Source organism: Diadema setosum, chromosome 22 (genome assembly GCF_964275005.1).
Source record: "Diadema setosum chromosome 22, eeDiaSeto1, whole genome shotgun sequence".
In the NCBI taxonomy this organism is placed as follows: Eukaryota; Metazoa; Echinodermata; class Echinoidea; order Diadematoida; family Diadematidae; genus Diadema; species Diadema setosum.
Genome location: NC_092706.1, coordinates 2,277,390 through 2,300,948, shown reverse-complemented (window position 1 = coordinate 2,300,948; position 23,559 = coordinate 2,277,390). Strand labels below are relative to the sequence as shown.

General features: G+C 37.0%; 1 protein-coding gene across 1 annotated transcript; it reads right to left on the bottom strand.

The window, feature by feature from the left end:
- Positions 1-1,092: 1,092 nt before the first annotated feature.
- Positions 1,093-1,692, bottom strand: LOC140245327 (uncharacterized). Its single transcript, XM_072324907.1, has one exon. The coding sequence runs from the start codon at positions 1,690-1,692 to the stop codon at positions 1,093-1,095; it is 600 nt and encodes a 199-aa protein (XP_072181008.1).
- Positions 1,693-23,559: the final 21,867 nt, after the last annotated feature.

Sequence of the window (23,559 nt, the reverse complement as noted above, 5' to 3'; positions counted from 1 at the left end):
TCTAAATGTTAGGTGAATGTAGAGGATGTTATTTCTAATGCTATTTTGTTCTCAGACACACATTAAAATAAACGTTTTGTCTCCTTATATAGACCTTGGTAAGCGTAACAGCATAGTGATGTAATAAAACATGCCAGGCGAATGATTTCTGTTGTTTCTGTTTAACAAGATGATCCTGGACACATTGTCTCTTGAAACTAATATCATTCTTCAAAATGATCATTAAAAAAAAAAATGTGTTGTTAAGTGGCGGGAACAGAATTATATCGATAAAAGTGCAGTAATATTCAAATCAAAGCAATATGCTGGTGGAATTGAATTTAAATGAATACATTCGATTTTACCTCTAAAGCAATTGAAAATAAACAAAAACATGTATTTTGATGTTGTTTTGGACTTTACTTCCGCTGAATGCTTTTGCCAAGATGTAAGATAATTATGTTCGTCTTACAGTCAATGTAACAATGACCGCAGATGACACAAAGAAATGCAACGCATGAAACACATGATTATTGTACAAAGAATTATTATCTACTAAATGAAGCGAATCCTTGCAGTCAATTTGGAATGGCGTTTTAAACTATATTAATAGCTGGAAAGTATGACTGAAAACGAAAGCTTAGCATCTAAATTGAGCAAATTGCCTAGAATGGCTTTATCTTTATGCACACCCTCATTTGTTACTTATGGTAATTTTAATAGAAAGTTGCCTTTAAAGCATTTACATGCATAGTAGTAGAATTTTGTATTTTCATTGTCATTTTGCTTTAGCCCAAGGGACATGGGACATATCTGTTTGAACATGTCTTGATACCCAAGCAGCAGAGCTATGAAATCCCAGTCAATAATGCAATAAAGATTGTATGCCAAACTTCTACCCCTCGTTTTATGTGATTTTTGCTCAAGCTGTATTTTGACGGTAGTTCTACAATTGTACTTGTTAAAGAATCATTTAATAGAAATGTTTCACAAAGCTTACGACGAACTACATCTACTTGTCAAAATCATTTACGTTTGTTTGTTTTTTTATTTTTTTTTCTTTTAAATTAAAGTACTTTTTCGTGTTGAAGATCAGAATGTTCCTTTTTGAAATCATGCTACGAAGTCGTCGTACTCCACAACTTCGCCTTGTCTCTTTCCGAAAAAGCCTCCCCAGCCGTAAGCGTTAGACTGCCCTCTCTTGCCGAACCACATCCCCCAATTGTAATCATCCGGCCGCCTGTTGCGTTGAAGCTGCTGTTCTCCTTCGCCTTCGCCTTCCGGTTGACCCGCCTGGTCTCTTGTACTGCGCTTACCGAAAAAGAACCCGTGGCCGTAATCGTTACCCCGTTTGTCATCCTCCATGCCAGGCATGGGTCTGTCGGGCGAGATCTCTAGGTCGCTATCGTTGGCGATGTTCGTCAATTCCGCGGTCTTTTCCCATGGTCCAACGTCCGGTCTCTGGGGCCATATCGACAGGATCTCCGTATTTGGGGAACCTGCATAGGGAACGTGACCTTTGGGACCTCTGAAGACTCCTCTTGAGCCTGTACCCCTTGACCGGTTAAGAATTTGGTCCTTGAGCATGCGCAGAAAGGCTGAGACCCCAAGGTGATCACGTGTCTGCTCTGTTGTCCGCGTAGGAAATGACGTCACGGGTGCAAGTAGCATGAAAATTAAAGTGAACAGGGCGATAAGGCATCGTGTTCCCATCGCGAAGCCCTGTAGAGATTCAAAATACAAATAAACAAAGCAAAAACATGTAATAGATTCATGATAGTTTGTTGTCGAAATAAAATCATTCTGTTTATGTCAATGTAATAAACTCATGCAATACATGATTTTTCCACTAGCGTTGAACACATGTTCTTGAAATACATATATACATTACAAACTCTAAGCTTTCAAAAAAAAATGATACATGACCTATAGTTTGACCGAAAAAAAAAGAAGAAGATAAAATTGATAGGATTTTCAGGGAATTGTTCGAAGAGAAAGGGATAAAATGTGTCCTAAAATTTAGGTGACCGTTTATGAGCCTTGAGGGTCGGTCTTAACTACAATTTGCATGACATCAGGGAGGTTATTGGAACTCTTAGAATAATTTATTTTTTCATAGATCCATCTTGAAATTCAGATGCATATATAATACCTTTACACTCTAAAATGACAGTTTCTTCATCTATGCTTTATATGCAAAGTTACACGGAATTGCCTAATCACGACTGTTGCTGACAATCATATCAATTCAGCCGTCAGTGTTGTGAATCTGTCGTTTAGATCTGCACTTAAGAAGTTCATAATAGATTATACATTTGAGCTGAAATTTTCACAGGAGATACTTGGACCAGTTGAAAAGGAAACTAAGATATCGACCTTTCCGATTGGCCAAGCCACGCAACATTACACAGCTTGTTTGTTTGTTTGTTTGTGTGTGTTTTTTTTTTTACATTTAAGCTGCTGTCAACTTAGCTAAACTATTATTGTTGATTTGTGTCTTCAACTTAAAGGCATAATTTATCATTTGCAAATGAAACAAAAACCCAGCATTAGTGCTTTAAGATAGTTCTAAAATGTGAGTTAGGGATAGAAACAACCACTGTAAAAATTTGAATCGGTAAAATCGATGTTGAGTATTGTTAGATATACAAAATGTGAACAATAGTTATAATAAACATGTTTCCTGACTAAACCGTGTAAAGTTACGGTTTATTGAAAAAAAATACAGATATCTCATCATATTTTAGGCTTTTTTGCGAAAATTTTATGTGATAGGATGTTTTGTGGTACAACAGACCTACATATACGCATTATATGTCATATCTTGAAAATTTTTAAAATCACTGCTCCCAAAGGTAAACAGGACCTTTAATACTTAGATCAGGATACCATGAACAAATAGGAGGCAGCAGTGTAAAAGAGATAAGCATGCTTTGACAAGTATGATCGCCTCTCTCACTTTATACTGAATAAGGTACTGTAGCTTCAAATCCTGCAGACATAAAGGCCCGAACGAAGGTGATACAATTGAAACCATGGTTTAAACCATGGACAAAGACCGTAGTTTTGTATGGGGCGCCAAGTGTCGCATGGCCGATTTCGTTACGAAATCAGTCATTACATCGCCACATAAAAAAAACAACCAACAACTACGGTCTTTGTCCATGGTTTAAACCATGGTTTAAATTGTACAACCTTCGTGAATTCGGGCCAAAGAATTGATAATGACCATAAATTGTCATGTTATCATCAAAATACCGCAGGGATATTTGTTGAGCTTATTTTCCCTTTGAAGGTGGCAATGACGATTCATAAATAAGTATAAGTATTTTTATGACTGGTCAAACTTCTCGGGATAACGTTCTGTTGCGGTATAAAGCTGAATTTACACACAATCATAAGTTGAGAAGTTGAGACCGTAAGGTATGAATGTTTAATTTGCTGTTGAATTCAATTTATTATCGTGTGGTCACATCGTTTCCAAAACGTTAGACAGTACATTATAGCAGAAAATTCAACGTGCTAATCAGGTTGTAGCAGTTAATTGGTAGTTAGTGACCATAAGTGCTTCGGTTGCCTCCCGAGGGCGGGTGTCATTACATTAATATCCTCACTATTGGAGCCAACTCAAAACACGGGAGAGTAAAACCGAACATAGCACAGGCCTCTTGGCAAGAGAATTTTAGAATATTCTCAAATAGCACAAAGCCAAGTTGCCGTCGGAATCTGTTGACGCAAGAAATTCACATTTGATGAGCTTACAGGGCGCTCTGACTTTCATGAGATGAATAAATCTCAATTAGAGTTAAGAGATGCCCTTGATACATCAACGCATTGTCTCATTTCCCTGTGCGCCCCACGTCTGACAAAGGGAAATGCCACTTCGCCCGGCTGGCCCCGCGCCTTCTCTGGGGGTTAGTATCATTTCACGTGGAAGGGCAACTACCCTGCTTGACTACGAGTACGCGCTAACATGACATGCAACATAGTTCACTTTTAGAAGACACGATAGGTGAAAGGCCACTGAAATTTGTAATTATTTCAGGTTAGCATAGCTGGAATTAAACATTCTCAACCATCTATTATATTCCTCTATCCTCCTAAAGGAGGGCTTAAAAGTGTGTCACTTTAAAGTAAACATACAGGATTTTGATTTGAGCATCTCCAAAATGATTCTATGAACGAAAATTATCTCCTTTCGAACTCTTTAATATTGATAGATTGGTGATGTTTCTAAAATTTGTTTGTATGTGACCATGAATTTGAAGTCTGATCATAGCTTTAGAATTGCTAGAAGAAAATTTTGCACAATAGGTACAAGGTGACCTTTATTTTGTGTTGTTCTCGTCATTTTTTTTTTTTTATTGTTCGGTAAGCTGCATCATCTTAAAGATGAAATCCAACCTAATGGTTGATATCGTGAAGACTCTATAGAACAATGATTATCATGGGGGGGGGGGGAGGGAATGGATGGTGGCACTTGGCAGGACTGGAGTGAGCGAGGATCATAAATTATTAATACTTTCACTTTAATACTCGTGTATGCATATAAGCAAATCAAAGTCATATCTGCGCATGTTGTATGTGTTTTGCGTGTGGTTACCGTAAAAGAAGGAAAAAATATGTCAGGTGGTTTGTGTAGTCGATGAATGGACAAGTAGTTTCATTATTATCTGGAGAATAATTGTATAATATGATGCCAGATGTTTCATGAGGTTATAAAGTAAAAATGTTGAAACGAAATAAAACAAACATATGCATAGCTAAAGCCAGTCCTATTCCTCTTCAGGAAGCGAACGAAAGTCCCGCAATTCAAGAAGCCATTACAAACTACAGTACATGATATCACTCCGAGTCCTATTATCAGAAGTATCCTGCCAAAACGGATGTTACACGCCGTTTGCAACAAATAATGTTTCTATCACATTTGTATGTCATTTTCATGGGAATGATAACTGATAAATCCAAGAGCGAGCAAGTCAGGCGGAAGAAATTCCTATTTTCATATCCAGTAGTTTGTTGTTGCGTGTTTCAAAGAATATGTTTTACGAGGCTCAGTTCAAGGCTGAAATATCTAGCCTATCATCAACGAACATCGTCAGAGAAACGCCTTCTCCACCTCTCCCGGTCCCTTGACTCGAACGATGGTGGAATGGTGATTGAGTGCATTTGACAGGTTGACTGACCTATCATCATTTAAATCCGAAATGACTCCAATTTAGTTCAGGTCGCCATCAATGTATTTCTTTTGTTAAGGACGTACCCGTGATGAAGATGATGCGAATGATAATAATAATAATGATAATAGTAATAGTAATAATAATAATAATAATAATAATAATAATAATAACAATAATAATGCTATTACTACTACTTCTACTACTAGTACTTATAATAATAATAATGATGATGATGATGATGATGATAATAATAATAATAATAATAATAATAATAATAATAATAAAAATAATAATAATAATAATAATAATAATAATAATAATAATGATAATAATGATAATAATAATAATATCAAAGCTCAGTAACGATACGTGCTTGTGGCTATCAAAAATCTAAACTCAAACAATGAAGGATGCAATGACCAACCAAGAGTTGGAATGGAAAAGAGAAGGGGTGGAGGAAGTCCCACTTTTTTTATAATAAAAAAGGGATAACGTTTGTTACTACAGTTCTTGATTAACAATTTCCACACAAACAAAGAAAAGAAACCGCAACAGAACTCAGTGTAAGCTGCAAATTTAATGCTGCAGCTGGTAGTACCAAGATGGCATAGGCGAGTTTGCCTTTCACCTCCGTGGTATAGTGTCCCCAATACATGGGGACTTCCGTTTTCTCCCCCCCCCCCCCTTTCTTCATCTCTCTTTTTTTTTTCTTCTTTTTTTTTTTGCCTCTGCTAGGGTTTCATAATGATGGCATGTCGCATGCTGGCTGGTGGTATAATCCAGCGTTTTCCACAGCTTTTCACTCCCGTAGACCCCGGTGGAAGCTTTGATTAAGATTCTCGCTGTTTTCACGTCCGTTTGACCGATCACTCCCTTACTGCATCATTGACTGGTCGTTATATTTGCCCAGTATTCAACGGGGCAAAATTGTCAAATATCTGGATTTTTTCCCTCTTTTTTTTTCACTTTCTTGTATTGGTAGTGCTTCCTTGGTTGGTGGTCTCTGTGACCACTCGACAATATTTGCCGGCATGTGGCGGGACAATCCATCTTTTTGGAGAGAGTGTTTCCGAGCAAACGAGGACAAGGGAGGAATGCGCAATTCGCTGCTTCATCGCCGATGCTGCATTTTACAGGACCCCCACCCCCACAAAAAGGAAACCTAAACAAATGTATATGGAATCAGATTTATCAGCTGAGATATGGAACTCCAACTTGCGTTCGCCCATGGAATTTGGGAAATATTTTTGTTATCATTTATCAAAGTAAAACATTTTAAGGCAATGTCGTTCAATATTTCAATACGCAGACTAATTTCTGCTTTGCTAAACAAAATGGGAATCAATCATCCACATGTAATATGTTAACAAGGTTGATAGCAAAATCTATATTGAAGTACAGCGAAGATAACTCACCACCTTACTGAGATTGGTTATGATTTGGTAACAACAAGGAAGCGAATAATGTGTCACAGTTTTTTAAGTATTCTCTTCAGGAATGTTCTGCCGCTATTTAAGGGTATTGTTTAATATTGAGAGCAGTAATTTAAAGAAATGTTCCAGTTATCTCATTGATGCAACAACTGTGTAGGCCAGTTGTGTCACAAAACATCCTGCTATTTAGAAAATTCGCAATGAAACCTAGTATATAAGGAGATATCGCTGTTTTTCTCAATAAATCCTAGACGGTTAATTCTACAACTTTTATCATAACTATTGCTCACATTTTTTATATTCAACAATACTGAATAATTATTGATGTTATACTATTAATATTCTTACTTTGGTTGTTTCTATCACTAACTTACATTTTAGAACTATTTTGAAGAACTGATGCTGGGCTTTGTTTCATCTGCAAATGATGAATAATGCCTTTAAAGGCCTACAAATTATGAAAATATCTCATTGGAAAAGACTCCTCTTAACGAAGAAAGAAAAATAACACCAGAGGACGTCTAAATGCAGAACATTAGGGTTTTTGGATGATTATACTCGTCATAAATAGGGAGGGAGACCATATACTAGTATAAAGACGCCATGCAACCTTTGAACACTATAAGTCATCATGACACATCGAATTTAATATCTTTCTTTATAATTGATAAATACTGTCCAAGATTCTGTAGATGTTGCGAGAAAAGATTACCACGTCAGACTGTCTCTTGTTATAATGATGGGGTGTACTGCTCGTCTGCTCCTTTAAAATAAACCCGAGAAAGAACAGCATTGCAAAAGTCAAGTGGGATTTTCGTAAAATGTGATTGCTAGGGGCATTTTAGAGTAAATGTTGGAAACCAGACTTGTTCTTCTTTTCTTTTTCTTTTTTTTTTGCATATTTCTAGTATGCTGACCCCCCCCCCCAAAAAAAAAAAAAAAAATCGGATCTGAAGCGAAATTCTTATCTAGTGCAAGACCGTCTAATGTACATTAAAAATATTGTCACATCATCACCATTTAAATAAAAACATTCTGAGAGAATATTACTTCTCGTCTCGACTCGACTGAAAGTATCGACTGAAATGAGAAGTTAACATTGATTTCATCCTTTAAAGTTCCTATAATGAGGTTAATAATAGAAGAAATAAAGAAGTTATTTCGTATGATTATCATCCCACGATATTCATTAACATGTGCATTTTTGGCAAACTATGCAAATTGGGGGTTGTCATGCAATTTGATCAGTAGCATATTGCCTATTATCATGTTTTCATTATTTCTGTAGTTATAGGGAACACGCTGGTAAGTGTGTTAATATCGAAAAGAAGATCTGTACAACATCAATCAATTAGGTAGTGGATAAAGCATAATATGCAAAGTTGTTACATATTTCATTCGCAAATTTGTTCTGTATTATAGTGGGACAGGGGTAACTTAGGGCACTTCCCACATGATTGGCTTTAAATGTGCATCCTCGTATACTTTAAAGATATTGTTGAACAATGTATTATGCGTCATTTCCATGAATTATCATGAAACAAAAGTGTCTATACATCTGTGTTTGCGTTGGTATAACACATGTTTTGAAAGGGACCGTGAGGGTGAGCATTGGTAAGGGTAATTTTGGGCACCCCCAATGGGATCGAAATTGAATATGCATGCTTTCACTGTATATATATATATATATATATATATATATATATATATATATATACATATATATATATACATATACATATATATATATATGAATTATAATATGAATTATATATAATATAATATAATATATGAAATTTAACTGTGAAAATTCATTAGCACTTTCATCCCTGACGAAGGGGGAGGCCCCCGAAAATTCGGATTTTTTAATTAAAATCAAGGCAATTGGCATTTAATGCATTCCTCTATTGTGACATTATTATTGCTATTTCAAGTACTACCAACACGCGGAGCTATATCAATATATATATATATATATATATATATATATATATATATATATATATGTGACCCTGCACCTCAAAACAAACAAAAAGTCGCCAAACATGAATTTTTAGTTAAGACCATATTCTGAAAGAGCAGACTTTAAGCTTTAAAATGATGTATAACTCAAATCAAATGGACTCTCCTAACCTATCTAAATATTGGAAAGAAAGCACAAACTCAGGAAAAGTGTGAACTGAGAAAAGAGGCTCTGAAGTACAGTGTCTATTCAAGCGCTTAATCTTTACCAAACCGTGCTAGCTGAGTGATGAATGGGACAAAAAACAGGAAGTAAACCACCAGAGTAACAACAATGAAGGGATTATCAGATTAAACTGAAATTAAGCATGCCTCATTAACACATTCTGTCCATAATTAATGCCAACTTTCAAAGCAGTAGCACTAACCTTTCAAAAGTTATTAGAGTTGAAAGTGAAGAGTGTGGACAAGGCTTTTCAGAAATGAAAAAGGGATTCTAAAGACACACCTAATCACACTATTCTACCAAAAATGTTTGAGATAAACTGCTAAAAAAACACAGTTTCCTGCCCGTTTTATGATACCAAATTTTAGCATAATGTAAAAGAAGACCAACTCTTTCAGAAAATATGAAAAAGTCAAGTTCGGCTAGGTTGACCCATTTCACTTATTTTCAGTCCTCACGCAAAATCAGTGTGTGCGACTTTATGTTCGTTTTGAGGTGCACGGTCACATATATATATATATATATATATGTATGAAGAGTTTGTTTGCAAAAACCGATAAGTCCATATTTGTCAAATGGAGATATTTGCGATTAAAGCTCAAGAAAAATAAAGAGAATGATAAGAAAATTCTTGCTTCTTTTGACCATAACTTCAAAATTGTACCTTAATGTAGTGACCAATATATCATTTAAAAGGTATTATTTTGTACCATATGACAGAGACTGTTCTTCAAAATCTTCAGAAATGGACTTATCGGTTTTTGCAAACAAACTCTTCATATATATATATATATATATATATATATATATATATATATATATATATTGTAGAGCAATTTCTTTTCTATCAATCTAATTAGAATTCATTAGAGCAAAGGTGTCTTTGCTATGCGACCGACACGACTTTCTTAAGGTATGTCTCCATGGAACATACTATGCTGGACGTTCTGTGGCGAATTAATGACTTTAAGCACTTCCCAGGGGATTGCCTTTCAATCCATACTTTTTCATTATCTAGATAATGTAAAGCAATGTATCCTCTATCAATTTAATTGATTTCATGGGAATAAAAGTCTCTTTGCTTTATGGCTGGAACGAAATTTCAAAGGGGTGTCCCTATATCGAACATTTTGTATTCGCGTTATAATATGCACATTTTCTGGATTGGCATGGGAGTGGGGTAACTTTTGGCGCTTTTAATTGTGCACCATTTTCTATTACAAGAATAGAACAATATCTTTCCTATCATTTCGATGACTTTCATGAAAGAGAAATCATTTTTGCTGCATTGCCAGTCAGACTTTATAAAGGCATGTATAAGTTAATGGAACAACCGTATTATTTTGTATTGGTATAATGCGCGTTTTGGAAGGACCTTTCCATGGGTAACTTTCGGCACATCCAAAGGTGGTTGCCTTTATATGTTCATCCTTATGACGATCCAGATATTGCAGAGCATTGTCTTCCCTGTCAATTTGATTAAAGTTCATGAAAATAAAAATCTTCTGCTATACGACTTAAACAACTTTTCAAAGTCATTTGTGTACCAATGGGACATATACATTCGCGTTATATGATCTACATATTTTCTATATGGCCGTGGGGATGGGTAAACTTTAGACACTTCCCGTCGGTTTGTCTTTGAATGTGCACCCTTTTCACTCTCTGGCTACTGTAGCGCAATGTCTCTTGTCACATTTCCAGAAGATTTCATGAAAATAAGAATATGGCGGGAACGAGTTTTAAAGCCATTTAGCTTTAGAGCATGACTACCGGGAAGATGAGGAAAAAACACACCTGAAGGGAAAAAGCGTCCCCATTTTTGTCATAAAAACTTGAATCACACAGAGTTCATTGCTCCGTAACTTATGACTGACCGGCAGCGGGCAGTAAATCGAGCCATTACGTTTTCAACTAGCATTATGCTCCTCCAGAGCCAAGAGCACTAATGCTACCTTTATCATACACGTAACTTTGAAACTCCTCTTACAATTCGGAGATACACCGTACCCCCTGCGGTGCCCTACCCGCCAATAAGATACTCTGTAGGAAATCATATTTAACGTTTCCCTACAGCTCGCCTTCAGAAACTGTACCACATGACGTCAAAGGAATCCATAATCGTACTGTCATGCACTCAGTGCTGTTAGATTATAAAAACATGTGCATGTTTTTCCCTCAGGGCCTTTAAAAAAAAATGACGTTTCGGAGATGTACCTACGCCATAATGCTGCTCATTTATTTCATGTTGTGAAATTTCATGTTTTGAAATGATATGATTTACCGCAGCATATTTCTATCAATCTGACTACAAGAAAGATTGCATATTGTCGATTGAATGATTGATTAAGCTTTAAAAATATCGTAAATTTTGAAATGAGATTACAACGTGGATTTAACCTTTCGCGTGATCGTATTGTCATCATAATTTTATGAAATACAAATCTACTTCTGAGGAATAATTTCAATGTAAAGCATTGTGGTCCCTTAAGAAAAAAAAAACAAGAACAAATATTAGCCAAAGACGGAAGGAGAACAGGGCGCGCAAGGTTTAAAAAAAAAAAAAACCCAACAAGAATAAGTGAATACTAATGAAAGTATATCAGGAAGCCCCGTGGGATGTGAAGCTACTGTAAGACTGTCAGTTTTATGTTGGATTTCACGGCAGGGTTTTCGGTGCATTGTTTCTCTTGAACCGCTTGTTAAAATCAAAGGAACATTCCAGAAAATGTATTCAATTTTACTTCACGTACTAGGGCCTACATAAGTAGATAATGTCGTGTATAGATTTGTGGGATTTATTCCGGTCCTCGAGCAGATAATCCAATGCTCTTAAATCCTTAAACACAATACACTCAACAAGGATATTTTTTGTGCTTTTTCCCTCTCATCTTCATTTTCTTCCTCTTCTTTCTTTCTTTTCCATGTTTTCTTTCTTTCTTTCTTTCTTTTCTTTTCTTTCTTTCTTTCTTTTTTCTTTCTTTCTTTCTTTCTTTTTTTTTCTTTTTCTTCTTATTCTCCTCTGCACCTGGCCCAATTACAGCCAGTTATTTCGCATCGCCCGTTTGACCGGCAACGATCAAAGGTGTTTGTGACGTCATTATCTCTCGTTGGCAAAGAAAGGCATGGCGGGCAAACCGACTGCGCATCGATACAGGACCGATCACGTGTCTCCGAGTTTGCTGCCTGCTGTATGAGATTCGGCTGAGTTAAGCCCGTCGCACACTATGTACAACGAATTGCTACTATACGACTGAGAGACTTTGGATCTGAAATAAACAAGCGTGTTTATTCTGAGGCTATTGTGATTTATTTCGGATCCTAAGTCTGTCAGTCGTATAGTCGTGAGTATAATTTGTAAGTTCAGATCGATTTATGGTAGGATGTCCCCGCGCATCTGCGATTGTTACGAAATTTAAAACGAGTGGTAAATAACCGTTATCACTAACACGAAGATTTGTGCTGTCAATGAAACCTTTTGCTCCTATCAAAAGTATTTTTTTAATATTTTGCATTACTTTCGTTTCTCTTGCTATGTTTGTACATGGCCACTCTTTGTTTTAATAAAGATGAAATAAACGAAACGAAACGAAACGAAACAATAGAATGTTACGAACCCCATCAAATTTACGAATTCATTTGTCACTTTCCAATATCTCAAAGCTTAGATAGATGACATGAAGGAAATAACATTCTTTTTCTTCGTATAAATCAATAAAGATAAATTAGAAATACTGTATTCGACATTCTAAAATATCCACTAAAGTAATATCAATATTACCGTATCAGAGTAGCTTATCGCGTGTTTCTGTAAGACGGTTCATATAATTACAGAAAGATAAATCGATAGAAATATCGTAAACCATCTGCAAAACGCATTACGACATGCACGCCAATATTTGATGAACTTGAAAAAGTGACAACAATCATATTTCTGCTCTTATCCTCTAGAACTGATGCTTACCGAGAGAAAAACAGTGCAAGAGAACAGTTACAAATTGCAAATTCGCCCTAGAGTAACGGACAGTCGCTCAAGAACTACTTCATCTGCTTGTTAGCTCCTAGACGTGATGTGTACGGGCACCTCAACTGCTAGTTGCTGATTTTCGACAAAACACTAAATATTAAGCATTATATACAAACATACATAGTGAGTAATGACACTTTCTCCGCAGTTCGTATCAAACGACCGTCATGCGGGCAGGTGCGTTCACATCACTTTGCAAACTTTGCGGGTGTGAACAGAAATCCGAGTCCTAGGGAACAGGTGCTGCAATCGACCCACCTTTTGCACACATAGAAATTTCTTTTTTTCTGTTTCTCTTTTAAGTATCTTATGCAGAGCGTGCATAGGGCTTGAAGTACTTTGGTGTCCGTGGATCCTAAACCACGACACTAACGTGGAATAGGAACATTCTTTGCACCAATGCGCATGTCATGTCAAGGAGTTTATACTCAAATGATGTTCCATGATACTTAAAGCAGCGATTACTGCAGCAGAGCAGTGTACAATTTAGTTGGAGCCAACGCAGAAGTATACCTAGTGTCGCTTGAGAATGAGAAATAGGAGAAGTAATAGTATAGTAGGAGGAAGAGCAACAATTTGCTGACTATTACTTGTCACTATTCCTAGGCGGACCGCAGTGAGTCCGTATAATCTTTCCGTTTTGGAGGGTGTGTGTTGGGCAAAGTGGGGTGTGAACTCTACTCTTGGCTGCTTGGCGGGGAAGTGCATGCAGGCGGGTCATTTCCCCGAGTGGGTGCATGTACATGGAACCTTTCTTACATTTCATACCCGAGAAACAGGATTCTTATTCTTTCCTTTTGATGCAAGAGGGCACTGGACGTTTGGTTAGATGTTCAGGCTCTTGCGGACATGGCGAATGACTGAAAAACCACTCGCGGACGTAAGGTGTGAGTCACCTTGCCGCCATCACTGGCCATGTCATATTGGATGCGAACGACCAAAATACGAAAACAGCTGCCTTTTCTGTAGACATTGTCCAGGGACGTCTTTTTTTTTTTTTTTTTTTTTTTTTTTGGGGGGGGGGGGGGTTCTATCAGTTGAACACAGAGCAAACCCAGTATTGGACATTTCTTTGAACCAACACAGACACGGACCGTTCATCTGTCCAACGTGCGTATATGACTGGGCATAAGTAATGTGTATTGCTGCCGAGGTGTTTGACTGCAAGGGCCTGTACACAAATATTAGATGATGACGAGTGAACGTGCAGATCTTGAGTCACGAATTCCTGTTCATCTTTACCTCTCTTCGTTAACGAAGCTCTAATAAAGTCATCAAACAATCGAGAGGACAGGTGATGATTTCTACCGCTCATGATCAACTAACTGTTGATGTAGTATCAATGCTTATTCAAATCTGCTGAGAATGATTATACTCCCAAGTGCAGATTCTGCCGCATTTGTTGCATGTCACCTCGCAGGTCTTAGGGGTGCCGAATTACGAGGAGTTGAGCGTGATGGACATTTTGTCATTGAGCGACAGAGAGAGAGAGAGGGGGGGGGGGAGGATAGGTATCAAAGAAGTGCAGTTTAAGCCTTTATGTTTGGTGGACGAATCTCAGCAAGCAAATAGAACGATAAAGATATCAAACACGCCGAAGCGAAGTGTTATACATCCGGACTACTAAAAGCGTTCTCGATGGCAGATCGATAGGGACGTACAGTGCATATGATTTGCTAATATCTCGGTGTTATCTTTTGCATTGCTTAAGAGAAACTGAAATGGTCTTTGCTTACTGTGCACACTCATACACATACACGCACACCTTTTTGCGAACAGTGTTGTGAAAATGAGGAGTCATAGCATTGCCCTGTAGTCGAACGATCAATTTTTATCTTACTTCGTCTTCGAATAGTTGGAAATTAACATATCTATCACGTGTGTCTATGTTAGTGATGGACGTCAAATATAATCTTATTCCGGCTTCTTTATGTCCCTAGGTGTTGAACGACCAATGAGACAGATCGTAGATCAACTTTGTCCTTGAGCAAAAAAATAAGCTCATTTGTGAAAGAGGCATTATAACATCTGAATACTAACCTAAGTATCAGCAATGTGATGGTTATTTATGTATAATCATCGTACATTGTCGTAAATGGTGCTTGGCAGCACATCCACCTGACAGTAACCCTCCCCCCACAAACAAACAAACAAACAAACAAACAAAAACAGAAACAAAACAACAACAACAACTTTCATTTTAGGCTAGAAAGTTTTTATAATAATAGAAAAAAAATGTTTTAAGAAATTCACTAAGTATAAACCATTCTGGCCACGTAGTCAACCTAAGTTCAGTCTCTATTTCAACATGAATTCCATAAAATTGTTATGTTGGGCAAGCTTATGCACTTTGTCGCTTTAAAAACGAGTAAAGCGTCTGACCAATAGGAGAAAAAAAAAGAAGGGTCAATTTGGGGAATGTACACATGAACTTATTACGAACAGGCTTATTACTACCTCGTTTTGCCTCTCCAATTCAATGGTTGAGGAGATGGTTATAATGATGTATGCAAAGAACGTCTGAGGTCACTGTTCGGACAATGATATTTCCTCTTATCTATGTAAGATACCCAATTTACTCTTGATATTTTCTTTCTTATACCCCGATCTCACTGTCTATCTCTATCTCTTTCTCTCTTATTCTCTCTCTTCTTCTATTTATCTTATCTTATTTTTTTTTCTACTCACGTGCGCCACACGTTGGGGGTAGTTCCCATAATTCGCTGTTCCGGGTTAATTGCGAATTTTGCTCTAGATCACGATTGGCGCTGAACTATACAGCACGTCTAAAAAGACGTGTACTCACTACTTTAAATTCAAATGTCAAACAAAATGCCTACTCTGCAGAGATGATCTGAGATGGTTCCCGGCCAGTTTTGTGACCCTTTCATCTTCGTTTATATCTCACTATTCAGCTGCTTCGATTCTAACTATGGTGGACTTTACTGCCTATAATACGCATGGCTCTCTGTAGAATCAGGGCCAATTTGGTGACATCAGGACGTAGATTATCTCAATGACCTGCCAGGCGCAAGTTGACACAAGGATGGAAATAAACTAAGTTCAGTATTAGTAACACGAAATACTGATCTTGTTCCACTTTAATAATATATTTGCTTTATCTCTGATATATTGACGAGTAGTGGCACATTAATAAAAGCAGAAGACACACATGAACATTCTGAGTTATCTTGTTTTGTAGTTTGTTTGTTTTTAGTGGGGGGGGGAGGTGTCGTGAATCAATGTAAATGGACAATTTATCAAACGTGTAATGATGTGTTTCTCTCTTTTTTTTCCTTTTTTTTTTTTTTTTGCACCGCAACGGAACCATTTCCAAAAGTTGACAAAGATTGCACAATACTTGAAAATTTGTTTTAAGAGGACAATACAATAGTTGGCAAAAGAAAAGAAGAATTCCTCATTGGTATTATACCGGTTATAATGTGCGATGAATTTGTAACATTTCACATTTTACGAGCACTGCTTTAATTAAAAAGGGTTCCTTCATAATATACCAAAAACTTTGGATTCTATGACAAGATTTTTGGAAAAGTGTACCTGTTGATCTATCTAGTGACAGTGCTCATCAAGCGATTAGATATCGGTACCATTACAACGGGACCCTCCGCAATGATAACTTTGAAAATAGTGAATCAATCCGAATACAATTTCAGGGTATGAAACTATATATCACTGCCCACATTTTACAGAAAACCCCATTCGATTTGCTTTCATTGGTCAAACAGAAATGAGGAATTTTGTAGAGCATGTCAGGAATCTCTTCCCTCCAAATTCTGTCTGTTGTTTTTTACAAATTAACATGCAGTTCCTAGAGCATCCAAGTGATAAACTTGGAAGAATCAGACTTAAAACATGCTTTACAACAATCCACATACCTATGTGACCGCTTAACCAAATTGAATGGGATTTTCTGCAAAATAATATATAGCTGAGATGTTATGTTTTCAGACCCTGAAGTGGCATTTGGACCGTTTAATCATATTGGGTGTTATCAATGCGAAAATCCGATTGTATTTTTTTTTTTTGGGGGGGGGAACATACTTTAGTGTTGTTCAAGTGTTCTGCTGGTTATATGCAGATTAAAAGGTTACATTCAATTAATGAGTTCAATTGACACAATTGCTAATGCTTGTCGAAACAAAATTTATAGATGTTAAATACCCCTTCCCCAGTTAATAATTTTTGAGCACGCATGCACACACAAGCACACACAAAAGTGCCAATAGAGCTCTCCTTCTAACCTGCTAACTCCGTAGCTGTAATTAACCTGCACTGCTGGTTACTATCTCGCTAGAGGGTTCCAAATTCATGTCAGATGTGAGTAAATAAGAAAATATTCATTACGTGAAAATTAACACACCCGTTTCCCATGACATCGACATGCCTGATACAATTCAATATTTTTCAAGCTAATGTTGAAGGAAACTTGTAGCAAGTAGACACCTGGAAAATGACCTGAGACGACTTTTGATGAATATACAGATATAATAGCGTGTCTCTGACGTCACTTGCACAAAGTGTCAAAATACTCTCTTGTGTTTTTTTAAATCTTTGATAATAATAGTAATAATAGGGTCTTATTTAACCAAGGTAGCCTCTTCGGTGTTGCCACTGCTCTACCACAGGGCCCTGCTATCATTATCACCCCAGCATTGCCAGGTATCCATTTATACACCTGGGACGAGAGGGACACAGTGGGTAAAAAAAAAAAAAAAAAAAAAAAAAAAAAATCTTGTCCAAGGAAGTAAGCACTTGGCGGGATTCGAATTCGGGTCCTCCGATCGGGAGTCGGGAGTCTTATCCACTACGCCACAGCGCACAGTTTCTTTTATGCACTTTTTCTTTTATGCACTTTTTCTTTCAACCCCCACCCCTACAACACTTCTCACGCATCAGCCACGACAGAGGAAGTCCATGCCGTCACCAAGCTTTGCAAGGAAAGAATATCCTTGTCTTCTTACATATCAAACCACAGAAAATTTCTAAGCAAGCTTCTTCCTGGTCATGTGACATCAAGATTTCTGCTTGGATGGCGTCACAGTATACTCTGCTGACATTCAAACTTCCTGTAACATATCTTCATTTCCATTCTCTCGTCCTAAAATGTCATTGGTGTCATTCGAGACAGTCATTCTTTCTCCAGGAGTGAAATTACCTTTAATAGTGATCACTTCCGAGAGGGCAGTAAATACGGTGTACCTGATGGTTGTTCACTTATCTTAATGACATGATACGAGAGCAAAATATGCACTGTGGTCATCTCATCAAATACTCATGGAGACCAGCTTTCAAACACTTCTTTCTTAAAGGGGAAACTCAGTCCAAAAATAAGTAAGTCTAATAAAAAAAAAAAAGTAACATCTCACCAGTTCAACGGTAAAAATTTGACTGAAATCGGATGAAAAATAAGCAAGTTAAGAAATTTTGAAGTTTTGCTAATTTCTGCAAAACAGTTCTTGTACAGTGGATATGTTTATGTGCTAATGAGCGAGCTGACTATGTCATAACCTCACAATTTCCATCTATCGTGTCAAAAAATGACGAAAATTCAATGTTTCTGTCATTGAAGTCTAAAACATGTTATTCCCGGTTGAATAACTTCAGAATAGTGATCAGTTAGATATATCAGGATTTGAGCTTCGGGCATAATTGTGTTTGAATGAAAAACTGGAAATTTTAAAATGTTATGTACAAACTATATGGTAAGCTGTGAGGGGATGACATGCTCACTTTATCATTTGCATATTCATATTGACCGTTCAAGAACTGTTTCCTGAAAAATTAGCGATTCTTAAAAATGTCTTAACTTCCTTATTTTTCATCCGATTTCGATCAAAATTCTTCCGTTGAACTCGTAATATTTTACTCTTTCTTATCAAACTTACTCATTTGTGTCTATTAAAAGCAACATGGATGAAAGACAAAAGTTTGCTTCAACATAGATATGATTTATCATCACACCGTTTTAGAGTCGACACAGGGGCTTATCTCTTAAGGGACTTATTGCATTTAATATCAACCAGCTACCATGCAGATCTGAGCATTGAGATTGTCACTTGATCAGTGGTCACATGACGTAATAGATTCATTGACATCTTGGCGATGTTTACGGACGCGCTAAAATGTGCTAAGGTCGCGGGCTACCGTCTGATTCGGCCGGCTGATCGGACCATCGAAGCGAGTTTGTATCGACTGAATCAACACGAAAATGGGCCATGAAATCTAGATGCGTGCGAGGCTTTAAAGAACTCCAAATATAGAATCAAGAGAGAAGGGAAGAAGAAGACAGAATGTGCGTGTGTGTGCGTTCGTGTGAGTGTGTGTGTGTGTATGTGTGTGTGTGTGTGTGTGTGTATGTGCATAAATAAGAATCTAGGTTCCGTAGTGGATAATTACAATATAGGTTTCCTCCCACCTTTCCTTTATTATTTCTAATTTGATGAGGTACATTACGTCATCTCGTCCTGAAACTACATCCCTGCAGCCCTATAGGTATATGAACTGACGAATAAGTCCTGATAATAGTTCACCTGCAATTTTCCCCCTCTCTGTTACGCAAAGTTGTTTGTTTTTTTAAACAATCGCAGAGGCAAAGGCATTTCTCTTAACCTCAATATTTTTTATTTCAACTTTGGCTTAATATTCTGTGCTTATGATACATCTCTTACGGTTGGTATTGAAGCTCAAATATTTCACTACACCAAACGAATTCAAACACTCAACAAACTGAATGATCATTCGGCTAAAGCATAGATAGCTTTTACGTAAAACGTATTGTTTTCCTTTACAATGATGTCACTCGGGTATAAGGGTACATGTTAATATTCAACAACCTGAGAGCAAACAGTTTTATGCATTTGAAACACAAACAGAGCCTTTTGGTTTTGTATTTTTAAAATAGAAACTAATCAAGTCAAGACAAAAAAAAAAAAATACGAGACATGACGAGAGAAAACTGACAAGAGAAAATGGGAACATTGTAAAAGCGGTTCCATGACATTTGCTCCCGCGAAATTTGCTCCTATGATCTGTACGCTAAGCCAAACATAAAAGATATACCCACAAACCTAACATTAACCCTAATCCTAATCCTCACATCAAACTTAACCTAAAGCCCGTTCCAAACCCTAAACCTAACACTAAGTCTTTGGAGAAAATAAGACCAGAGCAATTGTTGCAGGAGCTAATGTCGTGTCATCTATAAAGGCACAGTTAATCCACCGATTAGAAATTGGGAATGCCCAGTGGGTAAATGAAAGTTCTTCAGGCAGATATAGAACAAATCTCCCCTCTCTCACTCTATCTATCTATCTACATCTATCTATCTATCTATCTTTCTATCTATCCATCTGCCTATCTCTCCTTCTACCTTTCCCTGTCTGTCTATCCGTCTCTGTCTGTCTGTCTGTCTGTCTGTCTGCCTTTGCTTAAACTGGTATAACTCTCGTTGGTCCGTTATCGTCCGATGATAACCTTTGCTCTTTGGGAGCGTCGGAGCAACACCAAAAGGCGATCACATCCACAATATTGTCCAATTCCAATCGCCCTTATTTTCCTTTCTCTTCCCTTCATATCAGAAGCCGCTAACTTCAGGGTGCATGATGACAACACCTCATCTTATTCTAAAATTGATTCCAATTCTAGCCGCTTTATCCAGGGGCATATTAATCAGATCTTCTGCGGCAAGTGAGAAAAATGCCACAATATCAAAGTCTTCTTATTAACCAAAAAGGGGGGAAAACTACGTCTTAGTTTTTCCAGTTTTTTGCTTCTTTTTTATGTCTGTTTATGTTGCTTTGCTTTGCTTTATGACTTATGAAATGTTCTTTTGTATGCATTATATAATCTAAGATGAGGGTCGTTTATTTTGTTCTATTATTCAGTATAGCTACACACTGTTGGAAATTGGCAATCAATGACTTGGAGTTCTACCATACGAATTAGAACAGAACTCTGAATTTCAAACTCTCATAACAACGTCATAATAATGTTGCCATGCATAAAAACGCTCTCCCATGAAGTTTGTGACCGGAACAGTAGGCACTTAAAGGTATTACTGCATGGTGTACAAATACTTTCAGCTCATTGAAAAATGAATTGAAGCCTCTACAAGCATAGAATCTCCATCGTAATGTAATTGACCTTGAATTTGTGCAATGGATGAAAGTGCAAACTCAGCCCTGCCGCACATCTGCACAACTTCATGAAACGAATGCGGAGAAGGCAGTAGTGCGCGTAACGACGTGGAAGTTGAGATGGGGTGTTATCGTCTGTTATAGGATAAAAAGATAATCACTCTGACCCAGGAACGCCTTTTCATCTTATTATAATATCTTTTGGTATCATTGACGATTCAGTATCTCCCCCGTCATTTCCATTTGTAACCTGCTTGTTTACACAGCACCATGTTCATGCCATTTTTCTTTGTGTGTGTGTGTGTGTGTGTGTGTGTGTGTGTGTGTGTGTAGCAAGATGGCTGGATATGTTGGAGTCCTTTTATTTTAGTAACTGACAAAAAGATAATGGATCGTTATCTATACATTGCATTAGTGAACCAATCAAACATTGGCTGCATGGAATTATTTTTTGTGTATGAAGGGTTTTTTTTTTTTCTCAAAACGTTTACCTCTAAAAAGAAAAAGTAAAAAAAAAAATGGAACTAATTGACAAATTCACATTGCCAACTTAATCAGCATGAGAACTACAATTGAAAGTTTCAGTATGATGTCCGCATTAATGGTGATGTGTGTTTGTTCGTTTGTGTGTATTTGTGAAACATGGAGTATTAGTGGTTAAATGAAGATTAATGATGTTTTCAAAAGTCAAACTCTTTGTCTCAAAAATGAATCTGCAGGTATCTCTCTATGTTTTTTCTTTCCTCTCTTAATCTATTCACTAGTCTCCAAATGGTATATAGCATGTTAAAGGGATGGTACAGTATTGGTGGAGATGAGAATTGGGCTTTTAACTTTTTGTGAGAAAGCAAGAAAACACCTATCATATAGTACAGAACATACCATTTTAAGAGGAATTCAAAGTTTATCTGATAAAAATTGGGTTTGGAATGACTGAAACATCCAAAAACAAAGTAAAACAAAGCGATCGTAATAAAGTGTGGGTCCCACACTTTATTAGAATTGTTGTTTTTTGGATATCTCAGCCATTTAAAAAGCAATTTTCATCAAATAAACGTTGGATTCCTCATAGAATTACATGCTCTTTCATATTTCATTAGAGGTTTCTCATTATCTCACCAAAAAATGTTAGACACCTGAAATTAGGTCTCAACCAAAACTATACGATCCCTCTAATATCCTTTGTTATGGGAACCTGGTATTTCAGCTCTCCAAAGTGTTGATAAGAGTGTAAACATTTTGTTGCCCAAATGTGTGTTTATCTGTTTTATGCTTACCAGAAAGTGACTTTGATCGAAAGATCAGAGTTTGTTCTATTATATTGTATCAAAACTGCGTTATTTTTCTTTTTGATTTACCTTTTTCCAACACAGGTATAGTGCGCTTGTTTCGCTAACCCGTATTAAGACGTACCTAGCAATCAAGGCTGATTTCACTTGATTTTCGCTGACCCCATTGTGCCCTTATAGTGTAAAAGAAAAGAGTTTGCGAGCCCATCGGTGCACGCTCTATTCATACCTCACGTCCTATCGATATATTGCATTGTTCGATGACACATGCAGTTGACCGTGGAAAAGAGAAACGTGCGCTGCTTGAATAGTTTCGCATAGGCGGATTACCAACTTGTCTGTTCTTTGTCTGTGGGCAAAAAGAATGTCATTTGGGGGCATTGAAGGCTCTCGAGAATTGCGGGAGAAACGGAATATACCAACAACAACAAAAAAAAGAGAAAAAAGTGAGAATATCATGAGGAACTGCTTTTTATGAACCAAGAGACAGATAAAGCTCACTGGTGCTTTGTTTGGACTATACCTACATCTCTTTTGACTTACACAACACCTGAGGAAGCAATGTAGACTCCCACTTCCCCAATCAATGCATATTCGTTTACCTTTTAGCAGCCCTAGCACCTGGTGCTGTGACTAGAAACGCACTACCGATATTCACCATTCACATAATTCTTTTTTATATTGGACATTCCTTGAACGTTTCTAAACAGACAGGTTGGGCTCAGAAAAATTCAAGAATATACGCACATACACTCATGATATGTTTATTGTAGAATATGTATGATGTGAGGTTAAGTATGTGCACAATATATCGACGTTAAAGTATGATTTTGCAAAAAAAAACAACAACAACAACAACAATGAACATTGTATGTATGATGTGAGGTTAAGTATGTTTACAATATATCGACGTTAAAGTATGATTTTGCAAAAAAAATAAACAACAATGAACATTGATGCATGATGCAATGGCAATACGTAGAAATCAATTCTATTCATTCTAACCATAAAATATCTGTAATTTTACGTGACTTCCATATCATCGTGAAAAAGATATCCCCCACAGTATTCACATTATCATTTCCGCATTTGACAAGTGATCTACTGAAGATGTGAATGCACCATCATTTTACAGTGTTCATTATTGAGTTGTTTTGCGACTGTTGTTTATGTGTTTATGCGTGTATGTGTGTTTGTTTGTGCTGTAGATATTTTCTTCTCTCTTCTTCTTTAGGATGCTTGTTTTGAGGGTCTTACAGAGTGATCACCCCCCCCCCCATCCAAATAAACAAACAAAACAAAACAAA